Genomic DNA, 20,054 nt, shown 5'->3' with positions numbered 1-20,054 from the left:
AGATTATTTATCTACTTTCAAATGTAATATAGTTTAATTTATACTGACTTATTTTTTTTACATGTATCCATAGTCCCTTTTGTCTTGGAAACCTGGAGTTTGCTAGTAAAACATTCATATTTTCTATTTAAAGAGATGAACTAGAGAAAGGACAACTTTATTTCCATTGTTTTACTTGATGACACATACAGATTTAACTACCCCTCACCCCCGAAATGCCAGAATTTAAACTATAAATTTAATTACAGACTGACTTTGATTCAGGAAGTAGTCTAGACGGCTCTGTACAAGCCTGGAAAAGTACGAATTGAACTCACTGTGCCACATTCTTTCTTAACATCAAATTAAACTGGGTTTAAATGTATAAATACACTTGGGGTGCAAATAATTAGGCATGCTATTTACATTGCCTCTATATTCCAGAATTAGAGAAACATAAGGCTGGAATGGACCTTGAGAGGTCATCTAGCCCATCCCCTACAATAAGGCAGGATAAATGTTTGTCTAACCTGTTCCTAAAAACCTCCAGTGACAGGGATGTGATGGGGATTCTACAACCTCCCTTGGAAACCTATTCCAGTGCTGCACTATCCTTACACTTAGAAAGTTTTTCCTAGAGCTCCCTTCCTCTAGATTAAGCTGATTACATCTTGGCCTACTTTTAGTGGAGCGGGACACTTGATTGATCACTGTCCTCTTAACAGCTCTGAACATATTTGAAAAGAGTTAGCACATTACCCTGTCTCTGCCATGTGATGCCATTGGCCAGACTGTACAGAAGAACATTTCCTGTTGAAATTCACACTTCTAATCTGATTAGCACAAAAGTTTCATTAATGTTAGAGGGAGACACACAGTTGATCAGGGAATCCAGCCAGGGCAGGGCTGTTCCCTACAGTATTTTCTAGGCTTTGTCCAGTCTAGGTTCAAACGTCACATGTGATGGGGCCTCACCCAAGAAGGCGGGGTGAGGCTCTGGGGTTTCAGGGCCAGGCTGGGTGACCATGTTGAGCAGAGCCGGGGGTAAGGCGCACAGGTGCCGCGGGACCCCCTGGCTTGAAGCGGTGTGGGTTACATGCAGGGTTTACAGTTTGGCTCCATGGCTTTCAGCATCCCCCGCTACACGGAGTGTCCCGGCACCCCGGTGAGGCGGCGCTGACTCCGGATCAGAGCTGGGGGTAGCAGGGCAATGGGAGGTGCCGGTGGCTAGCACTGGCCGCGGGGTGCCTTGGCCTCGCAGAGCGCCGCATTCCCAGGCAGGCCTGGCCCCTGCCGCTGCGCTCCCGCCAAACTGCCCCGCGCCTTCGCCGGCGGAGCGGGTAAGAAGGGGCTTCCTGCCATCCAGGCAGCCGGGGCAGGCAGGAAGCGCAGGACGCAGGCAACTGTGCAAACAAAGCGGAGCCCCAGGGACGCTCTCCGCTTCCTCCCCCCTCCCCCTCCGCCCCAGCTCCAGATGTTTCTGCTGTGCCGCGGGGGGAGGGGCTGCCCCTGCGGCCGGCCCGGTCCTTACCTGGAGGTGGCTGACGATGCAGTAGGGCTCGGGCCCCTGCAGCCCGCACGTGGAGCTGGCGGACAGCTGCGGGGCGCGGCCGATCAGCAGGTCGCCGGTGGCGGGGTAGCAGCTCCCCTCGGCGCACCCGTAGCTGTACTCGGGCTCCTGAGCCAGGCCGGCGGCGGCCCACAGCCCTGCGGGGGGGAAGGAGGGCAGAGCGGGTGAGGCAGGCAACCAGGCCAGGACGGGAGCCCCGCGGGCAGCAGGTCCCGGGCGCAGGAGGGCAGAGCTCGGCGCACCGGGTCCCCCGTCCCCCCCCCCCCGGGCGCAGACACCCAGCGCGCTGCCCGGCACCGCGGCTTGCAGAGCTGCCCGGGGGGTTACATTCTTCCATAGGATGGGGGGAGGGGGCTCGCCGCTCCCCCCCTCCCCCCGGCCTCAGCGCCGCCACGGCGTCCGCCCCTGGCCCCGCGAGCCCCAGGTGAGCGCGGCGCCCGGTTCCCCGCGCGGTGGGAAGTGGCCGCCTGCAGCCTGCCCCGGTCCATCCAGGGGCGCCGCGCCGGCCGGCTGTGCTCGGTCCCTCCCGCTCCAGTGCCGGCTCCAGTAACCCGCGGGAGGCGACGCCGGTCCCCACCTGGCCCGGGGAACAGGGGCAGGCCCCGGGCCGCAGCCCCCTGCCCCGGAAGGTGGGATCCGGGCGACCGAACCGGCCGGGCTCAGCCCAGCTCCCGCGACCCTCGGCCGGGGTGAGAGAAACGGGACCATCTGACAAAACGGCCCCAGCTGCCGCCCTGGCTCCGCACCCGGCCGAGGGGGGCTGGGGATTACCTAGGAGACCGCAAACATACACCTGGAGGCAGCCCATCGCCGCCGCACGTGCGCCGGCCGGGAGGAAGGCAGGAGAGCGCCGCCCGCCCGATCGCCCTGCAGAGAAGAAGGAAACGATGAGCTGCGGGGGAGACAGTCCCGGGGCTGCTCCCCACAGGCAATCGGCGCAGCGCAGCCTGTTAGCGGAGCTCTCCTGTCCTCACCCTCCGCTCCGCTCTGCTCCGCTCCGACCTCCAGCCCTGGGCGAACCAACCCAGCCTCTCCCTCTGCCCGCCCGGCGAGAAGAAACTTAGCCGAGCCGCTCGGGATGGGAACTAGAGAGACTGGGAGGGAGGCTCCTGCACGCAGGCGCTGAAGGGGGGTGGCGGGCTGCCGTCCCGGACCCAGGAGAGCTGCTGCTCCAATAGGTTCCAAAGCAGCTCCTCGCCTTTGTTTCTGAGCCCACGCTAAATCGTGCTAGTTGTTTACAAAGTGCATAGTTTCTTCAGGCCATTCCTGCTGCAAATATTTACAGTGCCGCGCTTGGCGATGCTCCGCAGCTGGGCCACATCTGCACTGGGAAAATGCACCACGTTAGAAACCCTGCTAGCTTAGCTCACCTAAGGTTGTTAAACACAACTTTAGCCCCTAGTGTAGACAGGCTCTCAAGTTGTGTTCCACCGTGTGATCCTGGATCATAGTTAACCCACCAACTAACTCCTTTTTAAACATATCTGGCCTGATCATCACAAGGGGCAACATGTTCATTCATTCGTTAAAACGTTTCTGCCATGATCCAGGTTCCCAGGGTAATCATGACCTTGTGGGCAACAGGGGCCCAAGCTAGGGGCTGCTGGTGGAGGTGTGTGGCCTGGCAGGATGTTGCCTGCCAGGATTTGATGGGATGTTTATAGTTTGACTGGGGAAGGGAGAGGGAGAGCTACCATTGCCTTGGCCATATACATTTGTAAGAGGTGCGTTATCATGGAAAGGTGCTGAAGGCTTTTTAGTTCCCCAACACACAAGGACAACAATTTCCCTGTTAACCCTTTAGTAAAAGGGAGGACAAGCAAAATATACTACATTATTTTTTATTGTTATAAGGGTAAAATTCATCTTCATAAACTACACACTATTATTAAAAGGTGAAATAGGGTTAAATATATGGAAAGTTCTAGTCTGTGATTTGTTTTGAGGAGGTAAGTCTATTTTTCCTGAGGTGAACATTTACAGTGGCACTGTCAGTTTTAGGTCTCACATTTTGTGTGCACACATGTGTTAAAAGTTTTACAAAGCCTGGTATTAATAGAAATGTTTTAATGAAATATTTCATTGAAAACAGGGTTTGTGTAAGTGTTGGACTGAATCATTCTCTTGCAGTTTGTGATCCAAATGTTGCAGCATTGTTCTAATATACGAGAGCTGAAAAGAGAAACCGGCCAGCCTTTTTTTGTTGTCAAAGCGAAGTGTAATGAAGAAAAACAAAACAAAAAAACCCCCCAAACCGATATAAATGTTGAAAGTTTGAAGTTTTCACTTTCAATAATCTCTCAGGCATTAGTAACATAGGAAAATATTTTTTTTTAATACTATTTTTAACCAGCAGTAAAACTTCAAAAGATAAAATAAGATGAAATGTATAGACTGTCATTCTGTGATCTGTTTGTTTGCATGCACACACACATGAGCAATCCCCAGGGGCTTAAGGCCTTCATTATAAACAGAGCTGTGCAAAATGGTCTAGATATTGCACAATCATCCCTCTACCCAGTTACAAGACGATTCAGTTTTGGTCCTGTCCACTCTGCAATTCCAGCTATGATTTTGTAACCAGTTACAAGTAACTCAGTTTGCTTTATGTCTATACAGCAGCTTTTCTGTCATCACAGCTGTATGTTTGCATTCATTCATTGCAGCCATTAGCGATTATCTTTGAAAAGTCACGGAAGACGGGAGAGATTCCAGAGGACTAGAAAAGGGCAAATATAGTGCCAAAAAAAAAAAGAGGAAAAAGGACAACTCAGGGGATTACAGACCAGTTACCTTAACTTCAGTACCTGGAAAGATAATGGAGCAAATAATTAAGCAATCAATTTGCAGACACCTAGAAGATAATAAGGTGACAAGTAAGTCAGCATGGACTTGTCAAGAACAAATCGTGTCAAACCAACCTAATTGCTTTCTTTGACAGAGTAACAATCCTTGTGGATGGGGTGAAGCACAGATGTGGTATCTTGACTTTAGTAAGGCTTTTGATACTGTCTCATATGACCGCCTCATAAACAAACTGGGGAAATACAATCTATATGGAGCTACTAAAAGGTGAGTTCATAACTGGTTGGAAAACTGTTTCCAGAGAGTAGTAGTTATCAGTGGTTTACAGTCAAACTGGAAGGCATATCAAGTGATGTCCTGAAGGGATCAGTCCTGGGTCTGGTTCTGTTCAATATCTTCATCAATGATTTAAATAAAGGCATAGAAAGTACAGTTATAAAGTTTGCAGATGATACCAAAGTTGGGGGGTTGCAAGTGCTTTGGAGGATAGGATTAAAATTTAAAATGATCTAGACAAACTGGAGAAATGATCTCAAGTAAATAGGATGAAATTCAATAAGGACCTATGTGTGCAAAGCACTCCATTTAGGAAGGAATAATCATTTGCACACATACAAAATGGGAAATTACTGCCTAGGAAAGAGTACTGCAGAAAGGGATCTGGGGGTCATAGTGGATCACAAGCATATTCTATGTGTCAAAAGTGTAATACTGTTGCAAAAAAGTGAACATCATTCTAGGATGTATTAGCAGAAGTGTTGTAAGCAGGACCCAAGATGTAATTCTTCCACTCTACACCTGCTGATAAGGCCTCAGCTGGAGTATTGTGTCCAGTTCTTGGTGCCACATCTCAGGAAAAAATGTGGATAAATTGGAAAAAGTCCAAAAGAGAGCAACAAAATGATTAAAGGGCTAGAAAACATGACCTATGAGGAAAGATTGAAAAAAAAAAAAAAAAAAAAAAAAAAAAAAAAAAAAAAAAAAAAAGGGGGGTGGGTTGTTTAGTCTGTAAAAGAGAAGGCTGAGGAAGGACATAATACAAAGTTTAAATACATGAAAGGTTGTTACAGGGAGGAGGGTGAAAATTTTTTCTCTTTAACCTCTGAGGATAGGACAAGAAGCAATGGGCTTAAATTCCAGTGAGGACAGTTTAGGTTGGACTTTAGGAAAAACTTCCTAACTGTTAGAGTAGTTAAGTATTGGAATAAATTGCCTAGGGAGGTTGTGGAATCTCCGTTACTGGAGGTTTTTAAGAACAGGTTAGACAAACACCTGTCAGGAATGGTCTAGTTATATGTAGTTCTGCCTTCAGTGCAGATGACTGAATTAGATGACCTATAGAGGTTCCTTCCAGTCCTACACTTCTATGATTCAGCCTAACTATTACTTGAGTATATTCTGAGAAGGTATTTCACATTTTAGGGTGGAACCCAGACTATTGAGGTTGTGTCACCACCTGCCATGTAACTTTGTGTGTCTTAAAATGCTCTACTGCTGTGGCTCACAACCCACCTCCACAGCATGCAGACAAGCATGCAGTTCCCTATGCATCTGTCTGCTGTGCAGCCCTGCTTCAGCACTCTGATCCCAGCAGCCCGCATACAACACAACAGCCCCACCCCACTCTCCACCAGCATTGGTTACTACTTGCAGATGTCCAGCCCATTCTCCTGGAATAGTCAGAGAATTAATAAGGCTTGTTGCTCCTTTAAAGAGACAAAAGCACAACTTATCACTTTAACTGGAGTTAACGATCACTTCAATTCAAACACAGCATGGGGTTGGCTTAGACTAAAAGTAAAACAGGTTTATTAACAAAAAGAGAGAGGTTTTAAGTGAGTTAGAATACAAGGGATTAAGACAAAAATGGTCACAAGCAAATAAAAGTAAAAATATTTTCCAATGGCTAAGACCTAACTTAATAAGCTACGTTCTTTGTTCAAGGTAGATTTCGTACCAATTTTTCTTCTTTGCCACTTTCTCTCAGTCAGGACCTTACACAGAAGTACAAGGTGCTGGTTTCACTTGTCTTCCTAGGTGGAAGATCTTTGCCTAAGCAGATGTCTCACCTATATTTAGTTTCCTGAGACTTCAACCCCTTGGCTGAAGGACCTATCTTTCTCAACTTTCAAGAGTTCTGGCCCCTTGTGCCTGTCCAGTGATGGATGCCAAGATGGTTTCTTCGCTCTCCTTATATCTTATATAACTCACTGTTTTGTCCCCAGACTCAGGATGACCTCATACTGTTTTTCCCTTCCTGTGGACTTCCCATCCCCCTGTTGTGATATATATATAAATGGGGCTTCCATTGTTTTTGGTCACATCTTGCTTAATTTCACTGGAGAGAGATAGATAGGTGCCTTCCCCCATGTCTGGGAGAAAATCTATGTTTGATCGCAGACTTTAAAGCATAATATAAGTGAGTATTCATAATTCCTCATATAGTGTTAATACATACATTTTACAATGATATAATCACCAGTGTGTCATTAGCTTTCATAAAAGACCTTACTGGCTACACTTTTATAGTACAGTAATATTGCACACACAGTCAATTGGTTCAATTACTTATCATTTGAGGTTCAGACCTACTGTCTTTACAGTCCAGTAAACCACTGAAATGTATTCTCAGATAAAGTTCCTTTTCTCCTTCTGAGAAGAGATGCCATGTGGTCTGGTGAAGACTTCATACTGGTTCCTCCGCCACTGGTGATAGTTGAATCATTACTTCTGCCCCTTGTCAGCTTGATGGCTTTATTTACCTTTTGTGTAAATGCACCTTCATTGTCTCTGCCTGATGACCAGGCTGGTCAGTCAAGCAAATACACATTCCATTGTCTAGGGCAGACTGGCCTTATGCATTGCTTGCCATACACATTTTAAGAACAGTAACCCATAGTGCCTCATCACAGAACAGTACTGTGCCAGGCATCTGGGTATTTTGATTTTCCTCCCCCATGTCCCTTCTACCTAGGTTTATGGGAAGAAGAGGCTGGCTGTTCTGCAACTCACAATGTCCAGCTATCTAGATAATGTCCAGCAAGAGAGAGGGCTGGGAATTTTAAACCAGCCCACATCTTCTGGATGAAGCAGTCAGGTAGAGCCTCTGGGGCAGAGTCCCCAGAGATCAGGCACACCAAATGGCACCCTCACAATGGAGGGAGTGTTCACTGTGAGATGGAGGTCTGACTGCACAGAGTGATGGGAGGAGGGAGGGCTAGCCTTCCTAGTTAACATTAGTATGGCTGGAGAGATCTGTCAATGCAGTAAAATAATGGTGTGCATAACTGGTGACAGGAACTGAACCATGTCCCAGATTAGGCAGCTAACTGCACAGTTAATATTCACCAGTTAGTAAATGATTATTAAATATATGCTGTGGGGACACGAATCATGTGTTTAACTAGCCATGCCCCTACTTGTTTAGCAGCACTGTAAAAAGCTGGTGTGTGGATCAGGCCTCTGAATGTACACCAGGATCTTACCCACGTTTCTGCACATAGCTAAGGTCTCATCTGCAGAATGGAAGCACGCTGCAGCTGGGTTCCCAGACGCGGTTCTGCTTGAAGTGCAGTCTGGCCCTAAGGCTGTTTCTCATTAGCGGTGAATACTGAAACTGAGCACTTCTGCATGGGGAATTCTTCTTCCTTCCCCTGGACTCTGCAGGGGCAGGAGGGGATGTGGGTGAGACAGAATTTGCTGGGAGAGTGGAGCAGTTTGTTATTGTAATGGTAGTTTTCCTACCTCATCATCAATCACTGGGAAGGCGGGGGGAGGGGATTGAGTGGCTGAGAGGGGCAAACAGTCATTTCTCAACTCCTCCTCCTCCTCTTCTGACCTAATTATTAAACTCCCTGGGCTCCAGAAAGAGGCACACACAGACTTAATCATTAGGCAACAAAGTTAGCTTAGTACTGAGAAGAAAGTTTTACTAATAAATATATGCCGGTAAGCTGGCGTGAAAGATGAAAGCATTTGCCTCCTGCTATGGCTGCTGCTTTCTGGAAACTGAGAATAGGGAGAGGAAACATTTAGGCTGAAAGCAGAGCATTATTGTGGACTGATGATTCCAATAGTTATTTATTGAATACGGCCCCAATCCTGCAAAGGCTTACACAGATGTCCAACTTTATGCTCATGAGAAATCAGTAAAACTACTCACGTGGAGAAAACTTAAGAACATTCTGTGATGCTGGTAGGCCAGGTGCCAGTTCTTGTGTTAGCTGAGCACTGACAAATTCATAGCTGGAAAGCAGACCAGCTCACCTGTATATTAGTATTGTTCAAGATAGGTATTAGACTTGTAAAGATGTGTTTAGTGTTTAGACTCTATAAACTGCTTGTAAGTTGCTGCATGCATTAATCTTACTTGTGATGTCTGTATCCCATGCTATAAGGTAATATGAAAGTTTTGCTTTATAATTGTAAAAATGCCTGCTCTGACCCTATGAACTCAGACAGGAGGAGTGATTTCCCCTGTCCATCAAGAAGGACCATCAAAACTAATGGGATATTGTAGGACAAAAACTTTGTTGATTGCCCCATCCAAGTTATGCATGGGAGTTTGAACTCTGGGGGAAGGGCATATAAAGAGGCTCACAAGAAGAAATAGTTCTCTCTCTTTTCTGTTTAGACTCTCACAAGGGCTGGAATTAAGAAACAAAAGCAGCGATCCCCAGGGCCAACCTGGGTTAGCACTAAAAGACATTCAGTGGAAGGTTTACTACCTCTCTGTCACCTGTCAGAACCATAGACTGTAACTCATTTGTTCATATATGTTGCCTCCTTTAACCTCTCTCATTTCTTTTTCCTATTTAATAAATCCTTAATTAGTCAACTATAGGATTGGCTACCAGCATTGTCTTTGGTGTGAGAGCTAAGGTACAAATTGATCTGGGGTAAATGATGGTCTCTTGGGACTGGGAGCAACCTGAATATTTTGTGATCTTTGGTGTGAGTGGCCATTTATCACTAAGTCCAGCCTGTGTGGCAAGATAGACTGGAGTGCCCAAGGGGACTGTCTGTGACTGCCTGGTAAGACTAGTACAGTGTTGCAGGAGATCACTTTTGTTAGTGGGCTGGTGAAATGTAATTATAGAACATACCACCAATTTGGGGTGTCTGCCCTGCTTTTTGGCAGTCTGCCCTGTCATGAACCACTCCAGACAGCATGACACATGGACAAATCTTTGCGGGATTGGAGCTGTGAAGAATATTTTGCACTTTTACAGAATATAATATTTCATCCTGGAATCTCAAAGCCCTTCCCGGAGCTCTTCTTCAGGTCTGGGAAACTTACTAAGGACAAGTCTATACTACAAAATTAAGTTGACCTAAGTTACATTGACTCACAGCCACCGCAGTAATTAAACTGCTTTTGCACATATGTTTCCTGTGCTGACAGTGCGCTTCCTCACCAGGAGCACTTGCTCCAATTTAATTGTGTCACCCTTACTGCACTGACTTAATGCCTCTCACAGCGGTGGAGTTATTAAGTTGGGGTAGTGGGCAAGTTACTTTTTAGTGTAGACACTTACAGAGTGTAAGCTGCCTTACATCAACCTAACTCTGTAGTGTAGACCAGGCCAGAGTGTCACAGCTAAGTACAAAGTGGAACAGATTTCCTCCCCTCAACTTCCTTTCCTTCCTATGACTAGAGGGGTGTTAATGAGTCACTTCATCTTGAATGGTCCCTTGAAATATGTGTTAACTACGTATGCTAAACAATCTGTTCCGCCTTGTATTTATCTGTGGCACTCTGAATAAGTTTCCCAGACCTGAAGAAGAGCTCTGCGTAAGCTCAAAAGCTTGTCTTTCTCACCAAAACAAATTGGTTCAATAAAAGATCTGACCTCACCCACTTTGTCGCCCTTCGAGGTAGGTAATTATAATTATCCTCGTTTTACAGGTGGATAAACTAAAACACTGAGATACCAGGTGATTTTCCCTACAGGTTAAACACCAATTATGGATAGAACTTCCCACCTATAAAAGAAAAGGCTGCTCCATGCGTACTATAAGTATAGGGGGTGGGGCATGTATATGTGAGTGTACCCATATATATACTGTGTGTAGTTTTCATTAATTGTTTTCTCCGTAACCCCCATCTGTTTTATTTTTAACTCTCCTGCTCACTGAATTTTTCTCTCTGCTTCTGTTTTCACAATCTTATAGGGCTGGCCGACACTACAAAATGGCACTGTGTTGAGAAGACTCAAGTTAGCTGGCCTGATGATAATGACCACCATGACTTTGTGGTCAATGTAAACCAGGATGAGCTACGTTAGCTATCTTGATTTTTCATAATCCTGTTTAAACACAACAGCACTCTTGGACATAATCTCATAGTACAAGTCAGCCTTTCAAAACCTAGCATGTTTGCAGTTTGGAAAATGGGTTTGCCTATGCTTGATTTAATTACTTCCTTGCAGTACTTGCAAGCAAAACATAATGTAATTAGGATAGAACATGAGAACTAGAAAGTAAACCTGGGTATTTAAGCTTGGTTGTCTCTTAAAACATTAAAATAACTTTAAAATGACATTTTGTAGTATACCACATTGCTCTGGATGGTGAAGTGGCTTTAGTCTTGGCTGTGTGTGTGTGTGTGTAAAAATTCATCTTACACCCAGCCCATTATGTAAATCAAATATAAGCGGGAAACTTACATTTAAAAACTTAGGTTTATTATAACAGCAGAATCTAACCAGCTAAATGTAGATGGCTGACATATTTTATGCTATATCATATCAATCCTTACTTTATATAGCAAAGACAACGAGAGTCCTGTAGCACTTTAAAGACTAACAAATTTAATTTCTGCAAGCATAAGCTTTTGTGGGCTGTAACCCACTTTGTCAGATGTAAGGAATAGAAATAGGTATACCGCCTATCTGATTTCTGTTCCTTACATCTGATAAAGTGGGTTACAGCCCACAAAAGCTTATGTCTGCAGAAATTAAATTTGTTAGTCTTTAAAGTGCTACAGGACTCTCGTTGTTTTTGCTATATACAGACTAACACAACTACCCCTCTGTTACTTTATATAGCATCTTTCTTCTAACATCCTTTACAAATGTATTATTATTATAACAAGAATTAAATAATAGAAATTATAAATCTATTTAGAAAATGTTATACAATGAAATGTCCCAGTCCATTAGCAGAGGAAGTGTACATATGTTGCTATGTCATGTGAACATTTTTTTTTTTGGTCTTTCTTGTTTTACTTAATCTAAAAAAGGCACCAGCCTGAATTTCTGTGGTTGTTCACAGTATGGAGGATATAGCCAAAACAATGGGTGAAATCCTGACTTCACTGAAGTCAAAGAGCTAGGATTTCGCCCAATATGTTGTACAACACGGCAGTGATTGTTCGAATAGCAAGGAGAGGCAATCGGAACATTGTTGACTAAATGTATTTTTTAATCAAATTATAGTGTTTCATCAAAGTTGAAATGTTTTGCAGAGATGTATCAAATTTGTGTACATTTTTGACAGGAAGGTTTTTGAGGTCAGAGCTCTCATGTCACTTCTGACTAGAGAGAGAGAGACCCAAATGGAAAATCTGACTTTATGGATCTGAAAATGGACCTGCCAGCAGAATGCCATTTTGTAAAAAAGATGGAAAAGTTAAGGAGTGAAAACAGATTTTGAAACCCCAAAAGCGGTTGTGCAATGGAGTTGTAATCCTGCAGCCAGCTCTACTACCATGGTTGACATGTCCCTACATAACTCGAATATACTGGATGGTGGATGCTGACTTCATTCTTCTGGGGTACTCTCTTTATTTTCTCTCTTTTCTGCCCACCATTTTCACTGTATCCCTTAAAGAGGTTTAACACAAACCTACCCAACTTCCTTATACCATACATACTCTTCCTTACAGCTTAGCAAAAACAATATGGCAACTATCACATTGCTCATACTAAATCTAGTTGACAATTTCTCCTCTCTCCACCTTCTAGAAGCTTGAAAATTAGACTTTCAAAGCAATGAGTGCACTAGCACTTTTATATTCATTCTTAATTTTATGTAAACAGTTTTAGTTGGCCTGTTTCAGTTAAAATAAAGTTGGCTGTGTTCAAAGCTAAAGGAAATTAAGTGGCTTCATTCTAGAATTAGACAAAGAGATGTATTTATGTAAACAGCTCAAATTGGTAATATATCCCAGCTAGAAGAATTGATTGATTTTGTTATAGCACTTTTTAAAACAGTGATTAAAAATGTAAAACACTAAATCACAAATTATGTGCATACGTACATTGATGTCTTTGTTAGAGTTAATCTGACTTGTAGTTTGGCTACATCATTTTCACAATGAAAGCTATTATACTGTTAATACCTATGGTGCATTGCCCTGGGGCACATTTGCGTTGAATTATAAGAATATCTCTACAATCTCATCTGTTCCAGCAATTCCCCCACCCTCCTACCTCAACTCTCATAAACATGAGGCTACAACTCTGGAAGTTTTATCTTTTATGGATCAAAATGCTGCTTGCCTTTAGATAAGGAATGTCTCACACATCACCCCAGCATTTAAAAAATGTAACGTTAAGAGCCTTTTATTGCTGCAGAAAACTATGAATTCTGTAAATGCTGGTTTGGTTGCAAAAGCATGGGGTTCATTTTAACTCTCCGCTTTAACCTTTACAGATGGCAGCAGCCATATAGATCCTTCAGAAAAACTGAACAAAGTAGATAATGAGCTATCCTTTATTGGACAAGTGAGGTGAGAGTTACCGTAGTAATTTTAGCCAACTCCCTCCAGTTCCTTTGAATATCCCAGCCCAATGTTTTCTCTTTCCTGTACTTTTCCTTAATTACTCCTGTACAAAAATAATCACATTTTTGTAAGTGTCTTATATTGTAACATTCTTCTCATGCTCTTGTTGAAAAAAACAAGACCTAGTATATTAAATTTGATTTTCATCAGATGCTGCATGAATATAGATATTAGGACCCATGGAACACAGATTTTCAAAACTTCATAGTCCTTTATATTCACTATTTAATAATAAATAGTCTCAAAATGGTTTTTGTTGCACTAATGAAAAATGTGGGCAATCTCCAATAGCAAAAATAATACTTCTGTGTTCATGAATATGAACAAAACAAGTTGTAGCTTATAGCGGTATTGATTTTAAATCCTGCTAAGATTGTATTTTCATTGCAATTATAGTACTTTTAAAAACACTGATTCAGTTATAGATTAATTAGTGATAACTGGGTCTTTGCTATATTGGATCAGAGCTGCCAGCTGTGGGTTTATGAGTCCCAGGAGTGGGCTGAAATAACTCTCAGTATGTTGTTTGACCATTTAAGTGCCACATCCTTTGTAATACAGGGCCCTTCTCCACAAACACAATGGGCAGGGCTACACTACAAACGTGTATCGGGGCAGCACCGATGCAGCTGCAGGACTTCTTGTGAAGATGTTGTAAACTGAGGGAGAGAGCTCCCCCGTTGGCTTAATAACTCCACCTCCACATGAGGTGGTAGCTATGTTTGTGGGAGAAACTTTGTAGGGTTAGACATGGATTTTTTCATGCCCCTTAGTGACATAGTGATACCAAAGTAAGTGTGTAGTGTAGACCTGGCCTACCAAACGTAAGTGCTCACTAGAGACTGCTCTGGTAGCAATCACTATGCCTAGTAGTGTGTGCAGAATCAGATGTAGCGTTGGATTTTATAACTTTGACATCTTTATAATTCAGCACTGTAACCTGGCTTTTTTCATGTGGATTAGATAAATTATATTACACAAGCTTTTGGGCAAAAAATGTCTTTAACCAAAGTTAGTGAATTTACAATTTGCTCTAATCACTCTGGACGATTGGATGTAAACATCTGTATGCAGCCACCTAGTGTGTGAGAGGAAAATTGCAACCCATCAGCTATGTCCTTAATGGACAGGTGCTACACGAGGATATCTTCAATGAACAAACGGGCCACATGCTTCACTGGGCTGAACAAGGCTTGCTCCTCCCTGCCCTGTTCCAGCTAAGGTGGCCAGATTTTCAAAGTGAATCCTGGGACCCCTGTCATGGGGGAAGAGAGTGGGTGGTGAGGGTATGTAGAGAACAGTTCTGGTTAGCATCAGGAGGTGTGTGCATGGGAGGATGACAAAGAAAAAGTGCCTTTTCTTCAGCCAAGCAACTTCTCCCCACCCGCACTTCTCAGCTTCCACACCATCCTGCGTCATTTGTCACTGCACACACTGGAGGGCCAGTGCAAGGACTCTTGCAAAGGATGGTGGGGGTTCATTGAAAGGCCTGGCGGTGGGCTGGTAGGTTGTCAACAGGTGACAAAGCTGATAGAGAATAGCCCTTGAGGTACACGTGTTCTCTGAGCCTGTTACCTATGTCCCTGGCTGAGCTACATTCAGATTCTCCCCTTTTCATGGAGAGGAGCTAGCAGGCAGACTGCTGGGAGTGTGTGTAAGAGTCAGCATAAAAAACAGACCCTGCTAACTTTTTCAAGTATTTTATTAAAAGGTGTTTTCCTAGGCCCATGTAAATTAAACTGGATTAAAAGCCAACAGAAAACTAGATTGTCCCATGTATATAAGTACTGACCACAGCACTGGCCTAACAGAACACAGCCATTCAAGTCTGAAAAGTTCAGAAAATGGTTAAAAACCAGAGGCTTGAGCCAATTTCCACTGCCATTTGAGACAGGATGTTTTTTCAGGTCCTAACTTTTGCATGTAGCATATTTGTTTTCTTGCTTGGTAATGTCATTTTTTATGGCTATTACTAGAGCCTCTAGTTGCTTTAGTTGATCAGCCTTATCTTGTTTAGTCTGATTCAGATCTTGGAGCTTCTTTTCCAAATCTGAAAGAAGAAAAAAACATTTAATGCTGCATTTATTGTTCTGCAAGTAAAATCGGTGGTTAAAACACACATGTGCGTTTCAAATATTTTTAGAGGCAACAGACATTTCTCTGAGGGAATCGTTTATGTTGAAATGAAGTGAATGGTTTTGTTTGTGGACTGGAAAAGAAATACAACAGCCTTCAAGATGTTTATTTTTCCAGGTGTGCTTTTATTGTTCACCATTGTGTGTTAGACTGTGGAGATCTTGTCTTAGTCAGCGGGTTACAGTGGGATGACACAGAGAAGCCGAGTGCTCAGCAGTGTAAATAAAGGCACTCAGTCTGGCTCCAAGGAATGCATGCTGTTCTCCTTTATGGGAGTTTTAGGCATGTAATTCCACTGGTTTCTACGCAGTTACCCAAATTTACACCAGGGCTGTTCAGAGGCCACAAGCCTTTATCATGAAGATGTGCACTGATGATGAATCAAATCTGCATTTCTTCATTTTGTGTATTCCTAAAATCTCCAGCATCATTGCTTCTGGGCCTTTAGATGGGGGAATGCTTGGAGATAATGGAACAGGATTTTTTTTCTTGACTGTCTTTTCTCTTGTACTCCCCTTCTTACTCCCCATTATCATCCAGAAGAATTTACTCCCATGATGGCATTTGCTGTTTGGTTATTTTTATAGGTTGAACCTGGTAGGAGTAAGCCCAGTACCAGGCCCAGTGCTGCTCCCATTAAAATCAGTGATAAAACGTCCATACATGTCAATAGAAGCAGGATCGGGCCCATTCAGTGGACTGGGGCTATGTACTTTGGTAGTTTGCTAGTGTGGTGCTAGTACTCTGATTTTTTATTGATACGGACTGGGGCTCTAATAAAAGCCTAATGCTCAAACAATGTCCCATCAGCATGTCCCAACCACTTGGGATTTGCATTAATTTCTGCTTTACAGGTTGGCTCCAGTGGTGGTGGTTGTATTCCACCCCTCCCCATCCAGCCCAGATTTTCACCACTTAAAAATCTTTCCCCCATTCCACAGGCAAACCTGTTGATTCCAATGGGAACCACAGGTGTCAGCACCATGTAGGATTGTGCTCTTAGGGCATGATCTACGCCAGTGGTCCCCAAACTTTTGAGGTCACCCCCTTCCTTACCTGGTCTGTGCCCCCCAGAAGCTGCGATCACTAGCCGGGGCTGGGAGCGGGGCCAAAGCTGCAGTCGGGAGCCAGGAGCCAGGGCCAGAGCTGTGGTTGTGACCGGGATGGGAGCTGGGCCCGGAGCAAGAAGCTGGGTCCAAGAATGGGCCCAGGAGCCAGGCCCAGTGACTCAAAGGGGGCCTTGGTCCGTAGCCAGGAGTCAAAGCTAGGGCTGCAGATGAGGGGTGGTGCTGGAGCGGAGATGGGGGGCAGATTGGGACTGAGTGGTGCTTTCTCCCTGCTCCCATAGAAGCAGGCTCAGGCCCTTCCCCGCCCTCCCCAAGGTTCCTCTGCACCCCCTGGGGGGGGCACGCCCCACAGTTTGGGGACCTCTGATCTATGTACAATGTTGCAACCAATGTGTTTTTAAATCAGTTCAGTTAAATCATTGCAAAACCCTGTGTGGACACTCTTAAACTGATTTAAGCTTGGCATATAGAAGTTTAGCTTGTGTTAGAAAATGTACAGGTACAAGCTAAACCAAGGTAACCAGTTTGAAACTGTTTGCACCAGTTTAACTTTGTTGGTTTTGAACTGATTGTAGATAAGCCAGTGGACTGTGTGTGTAGACAAGGCCTTCAGGGTATATTTATGTCTTTCAGTGTTTTCATATGTATCTCACTGCTGGACATGGAAATGAAAGGGGACACCTGTTATTCTTTTGATTTTTTTTTCAGTCTCTTCAGCTAATTTCTCTGCTGCTTCTTTCAGCTGCTTCAGTCTCTTTAACGTTTCTCCTGGAAGCCCTTTTACTTTTTCTTCCAGAATAGTGTATTTTCTCTTAAGGTTGACAAATTCCTGCAACAACAAACAGACAAAACCCCCCACATTATTTTGTGTAATAATGTGCCTTGTGACTGAAATTGATGTGACCTAAATGAAATAAGCGGAGGTATTTCTACCTCATTTACCTCTCCTCTCTGAACCACACACTATGTCTTTCATTCTTTTTAATCTAAAACTCACCCAGGATAAGTATGCACTGAACGAAGCCCTGAAAATGCAAAATCCAGAGAAATCAAAATAAAAACAAATGGCCTGTCGAACAATCCAAAATACAGAGAGGCTAGAGCTGGATAATAACTATAATTTAAGCAGGATTTTAAAAGATTGTGTTGGTCCTAGTTTATTTTTCTTTATTGGTTTTGTGTGAATTCCATTCTAGACACAAGGCTCAATTCAGTTTTAATAAACCAGGCATAGCATAATTTTTACAAATTTGGTTTAATAATATTTACTTTTCGGCTCCAGCTTTACCTGGTTTAGGTTGCTGTGAAGGCTGAAATTTGATTTCTGCTGGATTTCTTGTAGTTTGGAGGCTCATTCAATGCATGTTTTGGCTCTTGATCTATGGCTGTTTGTTATCCATACATAGAATTCTGGGAGATTTTTATGAAGCTCAGTGGATACTTGAAAATTTGAGCTATATTGAGCATCAGTGGGGAAAAAGCAAAACAGTTTTCTCTGAAGAGAAGTGTGTTAAGTGCAAAGGACAAGACTGTGATACCTTCATTCACAATGAGTACTATCTTACCCCATGGTGTAACACACTATTCCGTGGAAGTAAGGATAGCACAGTCTGGCCCAAGATGTGTGTTTGTTTAAAATGATGTAAGTAAACAGGACTGTTGTTTGCTGGATAAGTTAAAATAGAAAGGAAATGCTTCTGAATCTGTGCAACTCTAAACTGGATGGCATAATGGAAAGTTTAAATAAATCTTGGAAGGAGCATACAAGCATATTTGCATGACTACACTTTTCATTCAAAAATAGTGCAAAACATGTGGGAAGGATAGTAATTTTCTTTCTTGAATATGTGACAGAAATACATTACTTTATCAGTGTCCATAGCTTGGTTTTGTGCCTGTTCTGCACCTGCTCTTGCATTTGCAGCTTGGTTTCTATTCATCAGCATTTTCCTCTGCAGCATGGCAATTTCATCTTCCAGTTCAGACTGTTTTTCAGAAAAGTCCTTTAGTTCATCACTAGTCTTATTCACTTGATTCTCAGCCTATAGGAAAACAACCAGAAAGCCATATTCCCTTTATGCAATGTATAACTAACCTGCAGAACTCACCGCTGAAGGATATTAAGGCAAACAGATTAACAAATCCCCTTTAAAGTGGAACTGGTGCCATATTGGGGCCAAATTCTGTTCTCATTCATACTGGCGTAAATGTACAGTATATCTGAGATTCTTGAGTCTCAATCTAGTGTTTTAGAAACAGGCTGTAATTTAAGTGAATTATAAAATGTACATAAAGATACCTGTGATATTTTTGTCTTAATTTCTTGTATCTCTCCATTTAACTTTATGAAGGAGTCTTTGGTTTGTCCTTGAGTGCTTTCAGATTTCTTCAGGTTTTTTATTATTTCATCAAGAGGTGGTAGAGCTTTTGCTACTTCCCTTAAATAAAAATAAATATTTGTATAATATTGTAATGCGTAAGGCCAGTAAAAGGTATATCCCCAAATCCCTTTATACCCCAAACCCAGAAATGCAATACTAGTCCCTTGGTTCCTTGAGCCCAGCATTCACCAGCTCTTCCAAATATCTAGAATTGCAGTTCCAAATGGGATGGGAAAGCAACACATCGACAAGAGAAATCAACATACACATACTTATTAAAAAAGTTAAGTTTGGCTGGCTGATGCTGCACTACCATTCAGGAGAGGTAGCTGAGGAACAGAATACATTTTCCTCCTCCCCACATGCCTACTCTGGTTTCATATCACTATCCAAACCTCCTAATGAACCAGGTCCCAAATGAAGTGAAGAGTGTCCTTGGCTTGACAATTCTGCTTGGCTATTTTAGCAGGCAGAGAAGTCAAGATCTAGCAAAGATGTATCCTCTTCTAAGGTTTTTAGGAGTCTAACTTCCATCAATGGGAATTAGGCATCTAAGTACTTTTGAGGCTGTGGGACCTAACCTTTCAGTGTTTACACAGCTTTGTGTGGTGAGAAAGGTGTCAGATCATTACCATTGGAGAGATGCCTCAGTGAAAATGAAAAATAGGAACCTGCTGTAACGGATGCCCTGATCTAAATCTTCTGTGTAGCGTCTACACCTGCTGGCTGTCATATCGAGTGACCTCACTAATGAATTTGTCCTTGGTGTGTGCACTGCAATTTAATTTTGATTTAGCACATCAGTAAGAGAATATTCTACTCACTCAGCTTGTTTTGCTTCCACCAGAAGTTTTTGGGCATCTTTCTTTTGTTTATTTAACTTGTTCACATTTATTTCATAGTTCTCACAGTGTGTTCCAAAGTTCCTGATTTTATCAAGCATATTTGTTAGCTCTTGTGGAGTCCATGGAAGGTTTACATCTAGAACATACTTTGCAACCTTCTCTATGTCTTCTGGAGGTGCACTCTCATCTTTAAAAAACAGAGTATAGAACATAGTAAGAGGTACCTTTCTGCACGGTGAAATTTAAACATTAGTTCTGTGTCATACAGCCTGACTTATGTGGGCTAATAAAGTTGACAAACACAGCAAGGGGCTCAAGAAATTCTCTCTTTGTAGTGTAATATTGTATTTCAAGGTGCAATGAGACAATTAAGTTACTTTATCAAAAACAAAGGCAAAACTGTGAGTAAGTCCTTGTGTTCCTCGATTTTGTTTACTTGATAGCAACTGTGACTAAAACATTTATAACTGGCTTTTTGTACAA

The 20,054-nt window shown here is 43.1% G+C and overlaps 2 protein-coding genes across 2 annotated transcripts in view; both read right to left on the bottom strand.

Moving 5' to 3' along the window:
• The window catches only part of LAMB1 (laminin subunit beta 1), a 57,058-nt gene extending 54,513 nt beyond the window's left edge, over positions 1-2,545 (bottom strand). The window contains exons 1-2 of the mRNA XM_067564434.1: positions 2,321-2,545; positions 1,511-1,686 (exon numbers count right to left, since the gene is read on the bottom strand). Of these exons, the coding sequence (XP_067420535.1) occupies positions 1,511-1,686; positions 2,321-2,357 (213 nt within the window). The 5' untranslated portion in view covers positions 2,358-2,545. The remainder of the gene's footprint in view (positions 1-1,510; positions 1,687-2,320) is intronic.
• Positions 2,546-14,859: 12,314 nt separating this feature from the next.
• Positions 14,860-20,054, bottom strand: part of LAMB4 (laminin subunit beta 4) — a 67,432-nt gene continuing 62,237 nt past the window's right edge. The window contains exons 30-34 of the mRNA XM_067563993.1: positions 19,551-19,758; positions 18,645-18,783; positions 18,211-18,387; positions 17,027-17,174; positions 14,860-15,192 (exon numbers count right to left, since the gene is read on the bottom strand). Coding sequence (XP_067420094.1) covers positions 15,053-15,192; positions 17,027-17,174; positions 18,211-18,387; positions 18,645-18,783; positions 19,551-19,758 — 812 coding nt within the window. The 3' untranslated portion in view covers positions 14,860-15,052. The remainder of the gene's footprint in view (positions 15,193-17,026; positions 17,175-18,210; positions 18,388-18,644; positions 18,784-19,550; positions 19,759-20,054) is intronic.

This window comes from Emydura macquarii, unplaced genomic scaffold (assembly GCF_026122565.2).
Source record: "Emydura macquarii macquarii isolate MOO-44397 ecotype Brisbane River unplaced genomic scaffold, CSIRO-AGI_Emac_v2 contig_2636, whole genome shotgun sequence".
Classification (NCBI taxonomy): domain Eukaryota; kingdom Metazoa; phylum Chordata; order Testudines; family Chelidae; genus Emydura; species Emydura macquarii.
The sequence above is the reverse complement of the archived record's forward strand: the minus strand, read 5'-3'. Positions and strand labels throughout refer to the sequence as shown.